The following is an 18,572-nucleotide window of genomic DNA, read 5'->3' on the forward strand; positions in this document are numbered from 1 at the left end:
ACTTTTTGGGCTAAGAGAGCCATGTAAGCCACATGCAGTATTTAAAAATGTATTTTTGTGAGAATACAACTAAATGCGTGCATTTTTAAGCAAGACCAACAATTTTAGAATACAATAAGTCTCTGAATGTATTATTTTTAATAATCTTGTTATACTGATGCCAACCAGTAATACTTTTGTAAATAAAATATTACCATTAAAGCGACTTCTGGTGCTGCATGGTTTTGCACTGTACTCCTTGTCTGTCTTTTTGCCGTCTTTGTCGTCAAAAGGCTCTGTGGAATTAGCTAGCTGACGATTTGACCTCTCAATGACTCGGGTAGGCTACCGCATTATTCAGTAAGATGCCGTAAAATGGATGGATGGATTAAAATGCATAAGAAAGTTTTTGTGATTTCTGTGATATTTTACTTTAAAATGTCAGCAAAAGGGTCGCACGGTGGTCTAGTGGTTAGCATGTTGGCCACACAGTCACAGTCTGGAGATCGGGAAGACTTCGATTCTCCCTTGGGCATTTCTGTGTGGAGTTTGCATGTGCGTGGTTTTCTCCAGGTACTCCGGTTTCCTCCCACATTCCAAAAACATGCATGTTAGGTTAATTGGTGACTCTAAATTGTCCATAGGTATGAATGTGAGTGTGAATGGTTGTTTGTCTATATGTGCCCTGCGATTGGCTGGCGACCAGTCCAGGGTGTACCCCGCCTGTCGCCCACAGTCAGTTGGGATCGGCTCCAGCATGCCCCCGCGACGCTAATGAAAAGAAGCGGCTTAGAAAATGGATGGATGGATGCATGTCAGCAAAAAATAAAAATTGTATTGTTTTAAGACATGTCTGAGAGCTAGATGCAGTCATCAAAAGAGCCACATCTGGCTCCCAAACCATAGGTTTTCTACCCCTGGTCTAGGCAGTGTTTTAAGTAGCATCATTAATTGTCGTACAAGTTAATCACTATATAATAAAACTGAAATAAGCATCAAACCACTCATTCTTGTTTGTGTGAAGGTGACAGGACTTTTAAACATTTAAACTGGTCGCACCATGGTTAAAAGAAGTTAACCACTGCTAATAGCGATAAATTAAATTGTGTAATCACCCTTAACTTTTCACTTTTTTCCTTTTGGTCATCAGAAGTACCCTTCACAAGTAATCCCCAAAATAAGCGAAAAAGCAGAACACACATCTTTTTGATGCTTAGGAGAAGGGGGTCTCACCTCACGCCAGGCAGATAACTGCGCAACTTTATAGTTTTTTTTTTTTTTATTGTAGTAAATTGTGATTGTGACGTGCCGCTGTTGATAGTTGTACACTAATTACTGAGCACGTACTGTCCCCATGTGATATAAAAGCTTGCATCTGCATGATGAATGATTGAACATTGACACACATTAAATTTACTTTGTATCACAGTCATGACCTTTATATGCAAGCACGTAGACACATAAGCATCCAGCTACACAAACACAGCTCGTGTGTGTAAGCAACTACGTCAATAATTTCACGATTGACTGAAGCAGCGTTTTATGTAATTAGTTTTGCAGCGCCATCCGCGTCAGAGTGTCAGCACATTCTCAGCTTGTGGATTCAGATGCTGCAACTTAATGTACCAGGTGTCATGAACATTGTAAGGTCATGTGTTTCTCCACAGCGTTTTGTGTAGTCATCTCTGGCAGATTGTTGGCGAGACTGCTTCTGTGGGTGTGTCCCGTTTTTTGTTTCATCATCCGTCCATATTTATGATCCGGCGATCTGGTTCAGTGTGTCTCTGGCAGCACAACTGAGAAGGGAGGAGTGCAGGAGAACATGAAAGGTGAACAGTGATGTGAAAGCACATTTTGGGCAGGGAAAACATGTATTAAGACATGTACACAAAAAAAACAAATCCATTTGTTCCATTTGTAAAGCCCCCATAGCTCCAATGAGTCAACCTGTCCATTCCGGGTTCTATTTGATGCTGGAGCAGCAGGGTACTGTATATCCCCATAACTGACTTGGACTTGTGCTCATATCATCCTCTGATGCATGTTGGTGATTTATGTCTTTTTACTCAGCTTTAAGTAACGGGCATGTCACTGTGTGATGTAACTATTGAAAGGACCAAAGGAACACATTTAATTCATACAAACACATGCCTGTGTACCCATATAACACGCAATCACTCCACTGAGAGTTGTTTCTACGTCCATCTTTTTGTTATGCTGCTTGTCCTTACTAGGGTCACGGGGGTATGCTGGAGCTGACCGAGCTGACTTCGGGCAAGAGGCGTAGTGCATCCAGTCTATCGTAGGGCACTTATAGACAACCATTCATACCTATGGACACTTTAGAGTCGCCAATTAACCTAACATTCAAGATTCAAGAGATTCAAGAGAGTTTTATTGTCATGTGCATGGTAAAACAGCAGTTATACCATGCAATGAAAACCATCAACAACATGCATGTTGTTGGAATGTTTTTTTGGGAGGAACTGGAGAAAAGTAACTGGTAACTGGAGAAAACTCATGCACAAGGAGAACATGCAAACTCCACACAGTTTGAACCCAGAGCTCCTGACTGTGTGGCCAACATGCTAAAACACGAGGCCACCGTGTCATTGGACTGAGTAAATGTGTTTCACTGGTGTGTATGTGCTCCACTTACCTGTATGTACTCCCTACAATAAGTGGGCATACTCTTGGTGAAACGACATACGGTTGGGTTTTATTTGCAAGTGTGTCCCACGTCTGTCTTATGTGACTCAGTAGTGCGTATGGTCTGCACTAGGAATGTCTCAATCCGATATTGATATCGGATATTGGGCCGATATCAGCAAAAAAAAAAAGCAATATCAGATTATATCGGCCTGCATCTCAAATCTCCTATATCTATATTGGCACTCCGATACAAGCAGTCGATTCCAAACTCCACCCCAGCACATCTATCCAACAGAGACCGGATAGAGCCCATGTGATTACATCAACAGTGTTTGCTAGCGTCCTCACAAGGCATAGGAGTGATGTCAGCCATGTTGCAGTAAAAAAAACATGGCAGCAGAGTGCGAAACCTGTCATGCACAAGTTTCCCGTGGTGGCACAGAACTGGGGACGTTTAATACGACCAACCTCATACCATATATGAAGCAGCATCACAGGGGATGCTCACACGGGACGGGAGAAAGTCATTAGCTGTAACAGAAAAGAGCCAGCCTCTGTCGGTGGTGAGTCATGTCGGGTTTAAACGCTTCATGGAGTACATCAAACCTCGCTATATTATGCCTTGCCGCCACTACATTGTGGATAAAACTATGCCCCACATGCATAAAGTTTTTTCATATCTACTGTTGCTGACTATTGTTCTGTTTGATTAATATCACTTGATCAAGCCTTTTCTAACATTCCATCCATCCATCCATCTTCTATGCCGCTTATCCTAATTAGGGTCGTGGGGGTATGCTGGAGCCTATCACAGCTGTCCCAGAGAGGCGGAGTGCACCCTGGACTGGTCGCCAGTCAATCCCAGTTCCACACTACAAAATAAATAAAAGAATGATGATTTGTGTTGATATCTGATCAATATCGGTATGAGACGATATTCAAGGCTGCATTATCTGTATTGTAACGGGAGTGAATAAGTTGTATCGGGACACCCCTCGTCTCCACCTGTCGGTATGCACTCCCTACAATCAATTGGGCATCCTCCCAATGAGATGGCCTAGGTTGGGTTTTATTTGTAACTGTGTCCTACCTTTGTCTTAAGTGGCACCGTAGTGTGTGTGGCCTTCACATGCCTGTATGCACACCCTACAACAGCTGCGCATCCTTTTGATGACTTTGTTTTAACGGTGTTCTACCTCTTATGTGGCTCGGTAGTGTGCATTAGCTCCAGTTGACTGAATTGACTCCTTACAACATCTGATAAAAGTTTCCAATGGGTTGAGTTTTATTTTTAACCGTGTTTCACCTCTATCTTGTCTTCCCTGCTCAGATCAGTCCCACAGCGCCTCTTTCAGCTCAGAAAATGAGGCCCAGGGTGCCGACCCCGCGGTGTGGCATTGCACACCGCCACCGTCTACCTCACCTTCGGGGGAGACGCCAGCCAACCCTGCCCCCTCGCAGCCGGCTTCGAGGCCCCACACTGTGGCATCTAGCCAAAGCCCCGCCCCTCCCTCCACTTTGACAGGAACCAGGAAGAGGAGCTCCAAACCGTCTCACATGAGACGCAATATCAGGTACCGGCATCGCGGTTAACTTCTTATGCCATTGAAAACAGACTGTTATTGTGAACTAATATTATTAAAAGTGTTTAATGTTGTGTTTGATTCCTTTCTTGTGATGATTGTAGGAAGTTACTGAGGGAGCATCAGCTGGAGGCAGTGACCAAAGCTGCTCAGCAGGAGGAGCTTGAGAGGAGGCGACGTCTGGAGGAGCAGCAAAAGCAAGATTTCCCCATACCACTGCTGCCTGAATATGAAAGTGGTGTGTATGCCCTGCACCTGTCAATCACAGGACAGACATGTGGAAATACTCATAAAAAAAAAAAGAAAACAAATTAAGCCTTGAAGCGTGCGTTGAGACACATTATTAGTGTAAGACTATGTAACACAAAGCAGTGATCTGTTGTGCTTCTTGCCGATGCCTTTGTGCAGGTGATGTACCAAAGCATGTGTCATCATCATCGCCGTCTGCATCATCCATGTCGCAGCATGGGGTCAGACAGGAAGCGATGGTATGCCTGGACTCCAGTAGCACTGACGCTCTTGACAACACCGAGGCTGATGATCAACGCGTCTCTCGCACTGAGCACGCACACAAAGCAGGTCAGACTCACACAAACGCAATACGACATTAAAAGGGCACATTATGGCAGTCGCTTAACGGTTCAAATTAACTATCAAGATTAAACCTCACTCAAATGTGTCAAGAGTTTTATTTGTTTTGTGTTTTTTACCTTGTAAATATGGTTTATTTTTCTGCTGCTTCCTGACAGTGTAGAAGTCTAAAAAATGTGTGAGGACTTTATTTGACTAACATTAACCTGTGTTAGTCAATTGCGCAAAAATGCAAGTATTGGTTATTCATTCAATACATAATTTATTCATTAACTATAATTTAAACAATATGACTATATAGGGTATAAATATATGATGAACAGTATTAAAATATTTACATATTTAAAAAGAAATACATTTTTTCATTTTATTGAATGTATTATTTATTGAATATTGTGTTTAAATTGTATAAAATATATTTTGATAAGGGCTGTCAAAAATAGCGTGTTAAGGGCAGTAACTAATTTATTTAATTAATGACATTAAAATGTTTAAATGAACGTATGCACACAACGTCAAGCCATTTCTCTCTGTTATGATGGTAGGTGGAGGCACAATAGTGTCATCTGATGCTCTTTTATAACCTTATTCTGACCTGAACACGTCAACAGCAGTGGAATTCCAACACCATGTATGTATCTCCAACTCACAAACACGTCTTTAGTCTTCCTCGGAATGACTAGACTCACTAGACAACAGAGAGGTGCATTCAGGGACACTCTGAACATCACAACATCTTTATTGTGCGTGCATGTGTGGTCTAGATAAACAGAAATACAAAGGAAAACAAAAAGTTTATATTCTTAGTACTCTGTAACTCTTCATGTAACTCTGAAAGTATGCTCGGAATCTCAGAAAAAAATCGCAAGAAAATACAGCTACACAACAGTGAACTCAACTTCAAAAATTATGTGGCGTTTTTTAACGCAACCCCTCATAGCTCATAATAACATAGTTAGTGTTATTCAAATATTCTGCTACTATTAGTGTTAGGTGAATAGTAGTGCTGTCAAAGGAAGTTACTAGGAAGCCTACTATTCTGTCAAAGGAAGTTTCCTTTAACAGCACTGTTTTTTTTTTTTTTTTTGTGCATGTCCTGTTCTACCCGCGGCCCACACCCTAGTTTGAGGAAGTAGCGGTGACTATGGAGCCACAAGCGAGAACAAATATTGAGCAGAAATGGATAGAGTATTTTGATTTAGCTTCAAAGCCCTGGTAGATGGCTCTCGCAACAAGACCAAAGTTATTTGTATCTACTGTCGCTGTGATTTGAATTGTCACCGACTACTTTGACTTGCCGAAGAGAAGCGAGTTGCGAGAAGGTACTGAAGCACTGCCGGTATTTTTTTATTGTAATTTATGCAGCGGTAACCGGGAATACGAGTATCCCAACTAACGAGTATTTTTTCAGGGTTTTTTTTAGATGCGGGCTGTCTCTCACCTGATTTTTGCTTTAAACTTGTACAATTTGGGTACGAGCAGCTAGTTAACGGCAGGCATAGCCGAGGACAGCTATTTGGACAGCCTATGTCAATGTGACCGTGGGTGAAGAGCTAGCAGTGCTAGCATTAGCAGCGCACTCGCTAGTCACCGGGAAAGATCATCACTAAAACATGTGTACATTACAGCAATCTAATTTTAAAAGCACTAAATGAATACAGACCCACCATCCAACAGTACGAGCCTGGACTTGTTTTTCAGAGAGGTTGTGTACCGAACAAATATGCACATTAGCACTCATCAAAAGGTAGGCCATCAAATCTTATCTTTATGCATTCCCACATAGTATCAGCATTTGGGAGCAAATGTGAGGTGAAAGAAAATTGTAAAAATTCAGTACCGTAGTCTGTCTGTACAGCGTGGGACAAAGTTACATGATGCGTTCAAGAACATCAAACAAAGTGAGGCAAAGCGCTGCTCGCATTAAACATGCAAAAACTGGGGGATTTCTAAATGTACAGTATATTATTTTTTAAATAAAATAATGGCCCATATTTCCAAACTGAATATCCCTTTACATAAAATTTGATGTAGTTATCATAGTTGCGTATCAAATTGTTTACCACAAAGAGATTTACATCCCTGCTTATTATAGATACAAAAATTTCTATCTGCAATTAAGTGCCATTAGTTATGAGTTAACTATGGACACAGTGCACTTAATTGCGATTAAATATTTATTAATATTGTTTGACAGCCCTAGTAAATAGATTTTGTCTGCTATCTTCGCATGATTTAAATTTTCAGTTCAGTTGGATCTGTTAATACATTCAAATATACAGTATGTAATCCTGTCCTGTCAGCTATCTTTTTGTTCATAAAATACAATAAAGGGCACACACATAGTTGCAAATGGTGAGTAATCATGATTAATTAATTTGAAAACTGTCATTAATTTGATTACAATTTTAATCATTTGACAGCCCTAATTTTAATTCATCCATCCATTTTCTATGCCGCTTCTCCTCATTAGGGTCGCGGGGGTACACTTGAGCCTATCCCAGCTGACTTCGGGCGACAGGCGGGGTACACCCTGGACTGGTCGCAAGCCAATGGCAGGGCACATATAGACAAACAACCATTCACACTCACATTCATACCTATGGACAATTTAGAGTCTTCAATTAACCTAACATGCATGTTAGGATGGAATGTGGGAGGAAACCAGAGTACCCAGAGAAAACCCACGCACGGCTGGGGAGAACATGCAAACTCCACACAGAAATTGAACCCAGGTCTTCCTGATCTCCAGACTGTGACTTTGTGGCCAACATCCTAACCACTAGATCACTGTGCGACCCCATTTTAATTAATTTAAAAAGATAAATAAATCAATAAAGCATTGTAAAACAATCTTAAAATTAGTAATATTCTGTCATTAATTAAATTGTATATAAATGGTATATATTTCATTTATTTTATATCATTAATACAGACATATGTATGTAGGATATTAATATTAAAAGTACTGATATTTATTATACTTTGATATATGTAATGTAGTATATATTGTAATATTCATTCATTTATTCATTTATTTTTTCTGCTGTTTATCCTTATATTTTTGTATGTTTTATATAATTTAAGATATATATATTTGTTATTTATATTATGTAATTGTTATATGTATTTTTTTATTTACTGTAAGTAGATAAAGTAGTTAATACATAAAACACGTGTGAAAACATCATCATAGATCATCAATGAATAATCATTCTAAGAGGTGGACTTAGAAGCTTGCCCCACACGTTACTGGCCTCAAGCTCTTTCTCACTCTTGACCTTTGATTGTATAAGTGGGCCAGTAGGTCAGGGGCCTGCGGGAGGTCACGCCAAGCAGCGAGGCGTACACAGCTGTGAAGTTCTCCCCTCCCACGGCCGTATATTCTGAGCTGCTTAAATAGGATTTGTAGGCCAGATACTGATTTCATCCCTGAAAAGATCAGTGAGCTTTAGGGTAACTTTGTAAGCGGTGAAGCCTTTAAGGGCGTCTTGTTCTGACTGAAAGTTTAATGGAGTTTGGCGCTTGCATTTTTTGCCATCAGTTTATAGTAATTTACTTAATAGTAGTTTACCCCCAAAAATATACTAAGAATTCAGGACTTTGTGTGCTTATTTTTGGGATGTAAATTTCTATCCATCCATTATCTTTGCCGCTTCTCCTCATTAGGTTCGCAGGGGTATGCTGGAGCCTATCCCAGCTGACTTCGGGCAACAGGCGGGGTACACCCTGGACTGGTCGCCAGCCAACCGCAGGGCACATATAGACAAACTATCATTCACACTCACATTCATACCTACGGACAATTTAGAGTCTCCAATTAACCTAACATGCATGTTTTTGGAATGTGGGAGGAAACCGGAGTACCCGGAGAAAACCCACACACGCACATGCAAACTCCACACAGAAATGTCCAAAGGGAGAATCGAACCCAGGTCTTCCTGATCTCCAGACTGTGACTGTGTGGCCAACATGCTAACCACTAGAGATGTAAATTTAAAACAATAAAATAAAAATAGATACACGACAAACCGCTTCATACTATATAGAACAGTAAAAATATAGAAAATATGCTCCAGTGCTAATCAAGATGTTAAAATCCTCCTATTAAAAACTAAATAAAACCTACAAGAAATACACGACTAAAACTAAATATTAATTAAATAAAGTATAAAATCAGCCTTTAAAAACATCTTGGGGAAAGTTTTAGGTTGATCTTCCTTGATTGTACTTGTTGTGCCGTTAAATACTACAAAATATTTAAAAAATATGTATCCCTGATGGTGTAAAAAAGGATTAAATAATATCGGACAATGAAGAAATACTGCTAATAATAAAGAATTAAAATAAATACATAATAACTAGGGCACGATGGTCTAGTGGTTAGCATGTTGGCCAACACAGTAACAGCCTAGAGATTCGATTCGATTCTCCGTTGGCCATTTCTGTGTGGAGTTTGCATGTTCTCCCCGTGTGTGTGTGGGTTTTCTCCGGGTACTCCGGTTTCCTCCCACATTCCAAAAACATGCATGTTAGGTTAATTGGTGACTCTAAATTGTCCATAGGTATGAATGTGAGTGTGAATGGTTGTTTGTCTATATGTGCCCTGCCATTGGCTGGCGACCAGTCCAGGGTGTACCTCGCCTGTCTTATATTTTTGACAAGAAAACACGTGCAATTCTCCACACACCAGTTTCACTAGGGTTAATCAAATATGTACCCCCCTTTACCTTTTGTTAAACTTTTATACCAATTATTGTGAATCTACTTTCATCTCTAAAGAATCTGTAAACTACAACTTTGAAGATACCATTAGGACTGTTTTTGGGTGGATGGGGGTGGGGGCTAAAGAGGCGGGAGTGTGTGTATTGTGGCTCAGCCTCCGTATGCATCAGAATATTTAGAGCATCCGCCGGGTACATCATGTACAGTTCCCTCTCTCACTGAGGGCGTCTCACGCAGACACACACACACACACAGAAAGCAAAACACTTCACTAATCAATCATACCACCTGCAAGCACACACAAATGACAGCTAATATGTGAGTTTGCCAAAAAAAAACAATTAAAAAAGGGCAAACAGATGAGGAGAAAGATATGAAGGGAGCAGATCACAGTGGGTCTGTGGAGCAATAAACCTGGCAAATCCTGGTTGGTAGCCAGAACACACGCACACACACACGGTGCACCACAGTGGCACAGTGACATTTCTAGTTAGCGTTGCATAACCGGTCTCCGCCCGCCACTCTAATCCTACTTGTATAACCAGCCATTCACTGCAGTTATATAAGCTCGTTTTTTTACACACACTGACATACTGACACACACACACACACACACATCTTCGACTGCCGTCGTGCCCTCTCAGGCTTGTGTAACATCCACCACTTGACACTTTCACAATGTGCTTCTTGAAAAATATACTGTTACAGTGATATGACACTGTCTCCTCACCTGTACGTAACAGTCTGCATTTATTATTAAAGCAGGTGTGCTTGAAGGTATGGGGAACACTTCACATGGGCCAAAGCATACGTGTGTTATCCACTGTTCTTTATGAAGAAAATGAAAGTGATGATGTGCATTGTGTGATAGCTACTGAATCACCCGCATTTAGATTTTGCACAAAAAGGAACTATAAGTAACAGTTTCTGATATCTTGTTTGTTGGTTAGCTATAAAAACCAGCTTTGTCAGCTTTGTCAAAATAACCAGGTAGCTACAGTATTTAGATTTAGGCACTGATGAGATAAGAAAACTAATTTGCCAGAATATAATGTAGTGTAATAATGTATTATATGTAAATTTCAATATGATAAAGTTGTAATTTTAAAAAAAATCTATTATTATATGTAGACTAGGTCCCCAACTTACGAACACCCGACTAGCGAACACTCGCGGATACGAACACAAGCCCACTGGTCTATATTTTATTTTATTTTGCCTTGTAGTCGCTCAATCAGTATTTATACTGCTACTGTACATGCTTGACCAGTAGAGGGCATTGTGACACTGCTAATGCAGCCTTAGAGCTAATGAGACCAACAGAGGAAGAGTTAGACGCTGGGGAGATACGGTGTAAAGCTAAATGAAAGCTAAATTATACAACCCGGACAGAGCGTGTGATTAAAGTTTATGAAGAGTTAATAGGCCTGCTTAATTCTACACCACCCACAGAACACTACATCTTTTAGAAGAGTCTAACGACGACAACGACTTGTCCTTTTTTTCAATATCTCCTCCTCCAACTCCTCCACAACAACGTATGCTCGACCACTCCTCTTCAAAGGTAAATAACATTTATCATTACGTATTATTATATCACTTTTATTATTGTTTTTTTCATTAATTATCCTCATTTAATATTACTACTGCATCCAAACTCATATCTACATACATACACATATACTGTATATGTATGCACGTACATGTAGTACCTATATCATTGGTAATATTACCTTTTCCCCTACTTCAGAACGATTCAACATAAGAACGGTCGTCTGGAACCAGTTGTGTTTGTTAGTTGGGGACTTAGTGTATATGTATATGTATTACTACAAATGATAGTAGTCAAGGACACCACACAGATGTATTTTCTGATGGAAGATGCCTGGTGGGATGCACGGTGGTCATCTGCCATCATCCATTTCTAGTTCTAAATGATTTTAAATGACAGTCAAATATTATATTTTAGGTAAATGCAATATAAATGATATAATGAGAATGGGAAATAATTGTTTACATCATCTATTCGTCATTCAATTGTAAAATGTATGTAATGTTGGACAGTGGAGATTCAATGTTGGATCCCAGGATGCAAAGGCAAGGCAACTCAAGGAATGAATAGTATTTAATCAGACAAAAATTTAACAGAAAAAATCCAGGAACAAAGAAGAACAGTGCACAAAAGAGTTTGAGATGCACCATGGGAAAAAGAGGTAAACTAGGTAATAAAGAAAAAGTAAAATCAACCTGAAAGTCAGGCGGGCAACTGGATGAGCAAGTAGGTAGGCTAGGAAGCGAACAAAAATGAAAGCACAATAAGGTACAAACGGGGATGCAGATAGTCTTGGGAGACGAGGTGGCTTGAAGCGTGGCCAGAATCCTCCTGACAAAGGAAGAATTCAGCGCCTTCCTGCTGCAGCTGATATGAATAAAAGGAGGTGCTGGTGGAAAGCGGCTGCGCACGTCCAGTAACACTGCCCGACTCAGGAGAACCAGCGTCTGTGATGCACAAAACAGAAGAAGACAAGAACACAAGCAAAACAGATATAGTACAGTAATAAAAATAACAAAGGCTAACAGGTTTCACCGCAGACCGTGACAGTGTAGTCTGAAATAATTATATTGAACCTATTGATTATTTAATGTAATGACACTAGTATTCATGGCTTCTGTGTAGATGTAACAGATCTGAGCATGGGTGAATAATTATATTGAACCTATTCATTCATTATTTATTTCATGACCAATTTCTATATTGGTATTTACAATTTTATTTATTTAATGACACTCTGTAGATGTAATAGATCCAGGTCATAGTGATTAAACTGTGAAATGTATTAAACCTATTAATTATTTCATGACCAGTTTATGTTTCATGATTTAAAAATTCTATAATTTCATGATATTTCAATGTATTTATTGGCTGCTGTGTAGCTGTAGATAGATATGAGATATGAGCCTGGATGATTGATTAAATTGTGAAAATTATATTGAACCTTATTATTTATTTAATGACTGATTTATATATTTCATGATTTTTCTTTTAAATTAATTAAATGACATTTTTATTCTAATAATGACTTATGTTCAATGAATTGTGCACTTCATTACGGATTTATACCATAATTTTTTTCTGAATACATTTCATGACATTGTTTATATAATGTCTTCTGTGTAGATGTGATAGATCTCAGCCTGGGTGAGGACGACGGCATTGTCAGCGGAGACTCCTCCCACCATGAGATAGCGAGCGAGCAAAGTGGCATGCATGCCAACGACGACCTCAACTGCCCGGACGACCATGGAAGGGTGCTGGTCAACTTGAATCATCAGCCTACAGAGGAGGACATTTTCCTGTCGCCCCAGCTGGCGCGAGCGGTCAAACCTCACCAGGTAGCATCGCAGACCTTTTGATATCGTACGTCATAATAAAAGTCCTTCTTAGGCATGCTTTTGTTCATCTCAGATTGGCGGGATTCGCTTCCTGTACAGCAACCTGGTGGAGTCGGTGGAGCGTTTTGTCAGCAGCAGTGGGTTCGGCTGCATCCTGGCCCACAGCATGGGCCTGGGAAAAACGCTGCAGGTCATCTCCTTCATTGATGTGCTCTTCAGACACACCCGGGCTCACACCGTGCTCGCTATCGTACCTGTAAGCATCTAATTTAGTGATTAAATAAACCTTAAACAAGATCATGTCCTCACATGGGTTTTTTGAAATGTGCTGTATATCTACAGGTACATGTCACATGCAAAGTGCAGTTTAGCTTACTGAAATCAGACTTTTTGCACTAATCTGGCACATTTTTAGCCCAGACATCAGATTTTTTTTTGTCTTCTTTTACTCAGCATATGGTGGCCAGTATTTTTATTCCATTTTTCCATGTCGCTGTTGTATGAACAGCACTGACTCTGAATCAGGTGAATCAAAGTTTTCCTGCCTTCCAGAGGTAGTGGTATCATAGTCTTAGCAGAGACAGGACGGTGCCTGAAAGGCGGGACAGGGGTGTGTCATGTCTTTTCTGGTAGGCTACTGTTTAACTAGCCATATTACACTCACTGTAAGGCTCTTTTAACCAGCTATGTTACAACGCACTGTTTGGAAAAAACATTTATTTATCGTAAATTCTTTTTTCTTAAACTTTTAACCCTGTGGCTTATACAGCGGTGTGGCTGTCACCACTCATCACAATTTCCCTTTTGCTTAATTCCTGTACTTAATTCCTGCCTTCTGATTGGCGCACCCCTGACTGCTTTTGTTTTTACTTGTGTTAAAACCTGTGAATGAGCCTCTTACAAGTATGAGCTTGAAAGAAATTACTGAATCAGGCAACTTGTTTCTTTCTTGATTAAATAAAGTATATAATGATTTTTGCAATACTTATTACTTACAAATAATCATAATAATGTGTAAATAAAAATCATCTATCCATTTTCTACGACGCTTATCCTAATTAGGGTCTCGGAGGTATGCTGGAGCCTATCCCAGCTGACTGCGGGCGACAGGAGGGGGTACACCCTGGAATGGTTGTCAGCCAATGGCAGGGCACATATAGACAAACAACCATTCACACTCACATTCATACCTATGGACAATTTAGAGTCGCCAATTAACCTAACATGCATGTTTTTGGAATGTGGGAGGAAACCGGAGTACCCACACACACACGGGGAGAACATGCAAAGTCCACACAGAAATGCCCAACAGAGATTCGAACCCAGGTCTTCCCGATCTCCAGACTATAACTGTGTGGCCAACATGCTAACCACTAGACCACTGTGCGGCCCTAATAATATTTGTAAATAATAATTAAAATACAATGAAATTATGAGATAAAGAGATAGATACTTAATTTATCTCCAAGAGAATTTCACGATTTTACGGTAATCGATAAAACAGCGTCAATATTACCTAATATTTCTGGCTTTTTTTCTTTTTTTTGTAAACCTTCATGTTGTTTCTTCAATAGGTGAACACATTGCAGAATTGGCTGTCAGAGTTCAACATGTGGGTCCCACCTGCTGAATCGTTGCCCCCGGGTAGCGACCCCAGCCTGGTGAGGCCTCGCACTTTCAAAGTTCACATACTCAACGACGAACACAAGTGAGTATCACTGGAGCTAGTGACAAAATCTATATGTCTGTTGATTTAGTTTTTAATTGTAATTAATTTGCATTGTTATACCAGGGGTCACCAACGTTTTTCCTTGTGAGAGCTACTTTTACAAAATGAAAATGGCCAAGAGCTACTCATTTTTGTAACATTTATTTTCACAGCTTATTTGAAACCCAAACAAAGCGAATATGCTTGTTTTACCAGAACATTAACAAAATGCTGGTGTCCACAACTCACATTTTGTATTTCAGAATGCATTTCTTTCTACTGTTCTTTCATTATTAACTGAAAACCTGAATGAAAGGCAGGCTTGCGGGCACCTCATGTGGTCGTGGGGGGCTACCTGGTGCCCGCGGGCACCACGTTGGTGACCCCCGTTATACATCTTGAAAGCACCAAAGTCAGTGCAGTTACTCCAATTACCTCAAGTGAGGAAGTGCTTGTTTTCGAGCTGCCATCAGGTGCTTCTTGGTTCTTTCTGTGCAGGTGCTTGTATTGTGTTTGTGTGTGGGTGTGGGTGTGTGTTTGTGTGTGCATGTATACGGAATGCGTGTGTATGAGGGGAAGGAAGTAATGCTGAAAGATGCATTTTCCTCTCCATTCAGTAGCACAGTACCAGTAGTGGATGTAAAGGCTCTTTAAAGAAACATTACAACAAAAAAGTCTAGTCTCTGCTGTGTTAAATAACTCTTTTTGTCACCCCTGTGGTACCCAGAAACACAACATCCAGGGCCAAAGTGGTGGAGAACTGGGCCCGAGATGGAGGTGTACTCCTAATGGGCTATGAGATGTACCGCCTCCTGTCGCTCAAGAAGAACTTTGTGTCCGGGAGAAAGAAGAAGGGCAAGAAAACAGCAGGGCCAGTTGTCATCGACCTGGATGAAGCGGACCGCCAACAGAAACTGCTCAAAAGTGATGACAGTTTGAATAAGAAATGTTGAAGTGGATTATCTTTTTTTAATGGTGTTAAAAAGTGACTTATTCTCCTCCAGATATCGAGAGAGCCTTGTCCCGGCCCGGTCCAGACGTGGTGATCTGCGATGAGGGCCATCGCATTAAGAACTGCCACGCCAGCACTTCTCAGGCCCTGAAGAACATCAGAACCAAACGCAGAGTGGTCCTGACCGGATATCCACTACAGAACAACCTGATTGAGTACTGGTGCATGGTGGACTTTGTACGGCCGGACTTCCTAGGTAAAGGACATTTGTAGTTTACAGTGGACACTCAAGACCCAACCCAGGAAGCACTTTGGCCTCCTTTTTTTTTTTTTTTTTTTTTTTAGCAAAGGACACCGAATAATAATATTGTTAACGCTGTTGATTTTTTATTGCATGTGGATAACGGCTCTAGGAGTCTAGTTTTAGCTCTATTTTAGTGCTGTTGTCTATTGTTACCATCACTGACACCCTTGTCATACTATATGCATGCTTAAAAAAAACCTTAAGAAAAAGCTTGGTCTTGCTTTCCTTTAGGTTCTCACTGTAATTTGTGTGAAATTTCAGGTTGTTCGACCGCTGTAGCACTCATAAAAGGTTGAATTCACTTGAGTGTGTGCTTTGTGCTTCGCCTTCTAATTGTCGGTGTTTTTTTGTTTGTTTTTGACATTGTGTAGGCACACGCCAAGAGTTCAGTAACATGTTCGAGCGTCCCATTCTGAATGGACAGTGTGTGGACAGCACACCACAGGACATCCAGCTGATGAGGTACAGGAGCCACGTTCTGCATAGCCTGCTGGAGGGCTTTGTACAGAGGTGAGGCACACACTTTGCAACTTCTGAAACATTGTTTTCACTTAGACCCAGAGGAAACTGTGGATCTCAATGAAACTTGACTTGCATTTCGTTAGTAAGGTCTTCCAATAGTTCTAACATGATCCAGTGATATTTGGGAATTTCAATGTATTTACAGAATATTATTTTGAAAGTTGTTTTCTTACCTCAAATGAATATACAGTATTACAGTATGTCCCCATCTGCCCTAGACGAGGCCATGACGTGCTGAAGGACCAGCTGCCTTCCAAGGAGGAGCATGTGATCCTGTTGCGTCTGTCTCCACTACAGAGGGTGCTTTACACAGAGTTCATGAATCGCTTCAGAGAAGCGGGAAACACCGGCTGGCTCAGCCTAAACCCTCTCAAGGCTTTTTGTGTGTGCTGCAAGGTAAGGAGACGGAGGACATTTCTCAGACAGAGTGTCTGTCTCCAAGAGACTGTTTCTCATGTTTGATGCTCATAATAAACAGTTTCGAGGGACACATATTACTGTTAGAGCATCAATAAAGTACATTTTGCATAAGATGTAACATTTTAACATTCTTAAAAGTGTAAAAAAAAAGGTGTTCACGTTATTTTTTTAAGATTTGGAACCATCCAGATGTGCTTTACGAGGCCTTACAGAAGGAAAACCTGGCCAGTGACCAGGACTTGGACCTTGACGACATCACCTCAGCTGCACCGGCACGGTGCCCCACCGCAGCCAATCAGAAGCCAAAGCCCCTGGAAAGTCCAAACCCCATTGGTGGACTGAGTCTCAGCCAGATGCAGGAGAAGGCCAATCAGGTCATCACATATGAATGGGTATGTTTTTTTTTTGTTTTTTTTTAAACATGCAGGGCAGTAATAACATCAAAGCCTCGGTAGAGGTAAAAATAACACATAACCCATTTATTTACAGTGTCCCAGAAAGAAAGTTATCAAGTTTGTTGATTTAAGTTATTTTTTTGGAGCAGTGTGTATAGACACTACAGACAAAAGTATTGGAACAGAAGTAGTCTTCCTGCCAGTCTTGTCTTATGTTCTTCCTGTTTAGGTTGCCCCTTCATTTGGAATAAAGCCACAAAAAGGCAAAGAAAAAGCAAAACACACATTCCTTTGATGCTCACAGAGCTGAAGTCTCAAGTGATATGCTAATGTCTTGTGTGATGGCGATTTTGTTGTTTTGGCCATAATCAAATTCCAATCCAAATAGTACAATGTCAGACGTTCCTTGGGTTTGACTCTCCTGTGCTTCCAGGCGAAGGACATCATGTGTGATTACAAGCCCGGCCTCCTGGAGAACTCTGCGAAAATGGTTCTGCTATTCCATCTGATAGAGGAGAGCGTCAGGAACGGAGATAAACTTCTCGTTTTCAGGTAAACAGCTCGGGAATACGTACACTCATCTTATTTAATGGATCATCTATAACAGTGGTTCCCAAACCTTTTACAGTCGCGTACCCCTTCAGACATTTGACTTGAAGCCATGTACCCCCTACTGCTGCACACTTAAAAAACACAAACCATTTTTACATTTCACTATCGGTAAATTGAAATATTAAACATGATTAACTGGTTAATTTTATAGTAAGTAATTCTAATTGCGCATGGTCAAATTTTGATAGAAATCTAATATGAGCACTGATAAATAGACAAGATGTGAATTTCTCTTGGAGATGAATAAAGTATTGCAGTATTGGGTCCCACATATCTTTTATTTCAGCCGGATGTTGGGATCCTGCCCTATGAATGGGTTGAATTGAGCTTCACTTTTGTCCACTTGCAATCGCTATGATTTAAATCTGCATATTAGTTTGATACCAAATTGAAAGAGAAAGTTGAACAAACACGATAAAGCAGTATCCAAAGTACAAAAATACATACAAGCAGTGATAAAACATCATTTTTAAGGGAATCGCCATTGTCTCATCCTGACACGCACATACAGTACATTGACAGGTTTTCACAGTGCGGGGATTGGAACACCAGTATAAGATAAACCTTCAAGATTAAACACTCTTAATGCACAATATAGTCATCAAACTTACTTACTTATTCATATAACTCGCACAGAGCAATGAGGAATTTCATGCCGTGTCTCCTTCCTTCTGTCTGCGGTGCACTGACTGCGCGCTCTGTGCTTTGAAGCGTTCAGGTGCGCTCGTAATTGTGA

At 40.4% G+C, this 18,572-nt stretch overlaps 1 protein-coding gene across 6 annotated transcripts in view; it reads left to right on the top strand.

The window, feature by feature from the left end:
- The window catches only part of LOC129194582 (helicase ARIP4-like), a 112,819-nt gene that overhangs the window by 77,696 nt on the left and 16,551 nt on the right, over nucleotides 1-18,572 (top strand). For 4 of the 6 annotated variants that reach the window (XM_054799766.1, XM_054799778.1, XM_054799769.1 and 1 more), the window contains 12 exons: nucleotides 3,962-4,205; nucleotides 4,319-4,452; nucleotides 4,623-4,793; nucleotides 12,709-12,923; nucleotides 12,997-13,179; nucleotides 14,498-14,631; nucleotides 15,359-15,555; nucleotides 15,636-15,839; nucleotides 16,259-16,397; nucleotides 16,628-16,805; nucleotides 17,003-17,221; nucleotides 17,658-17,776. In XM_054799766.1, coding sequence (XP_054655741.1) covers nucleotides 3,962-4,205; nucleotides 4,319-4,452; nucleotides 4,623-4,793; nucleotides 12,709-12,923; nucleotides 12,997-13,179; nucleotides 14,498-14,631; nucleotides 15,359-15,555; nucleotides 15,636-15,839; nucleotides 16,259-16,397; nucleotides 16,628-16,805; nucleotides 17,003-17,221; nucleotides 17,658-17,776 — 2,137 coding nt within the window. Of the gene's footprint in view, nucleotides 1-3,961; nucleotides 4,206-4,318; nucleotides 4,453-4,622; nucleotides 4,794-9,419; nucleotides 11,095-12,708; nucleotides 12,924-12,996; nucleotides 13,180-14,497; nucleotides 14,632-15,358; nucleotides 15,556-15,635; nucleotides 15,840-16,258; nucleotides 16,398-16,627; nucleotides 16,806-17,002; nucleotides 17,222-17,657; nucleotides 17,777-18,572 lie in introns of those variants that run through there. The other 2 variants (XM_054799767.1, XM_054799798.1) reach the window with 2 other exon arrangements.

This window comes from Dunckerocampus dactyliophorus, chromosome 1 (assembly GCF_027744805.1).
Source record: "Dunckerocampus dactyliophorus isolate RoL2022-P2 chromosome 1, RoL_Ddac_1.1, whole genome shotgun sequence".
Classification (NCBI taxonomy): Eukaryota; Metazoa; Chordata; class Actinopteri; order Syngnathiformes; family Syngnathidae; genus Dunckerocampus; species Dunckerocampus dactyliophorus.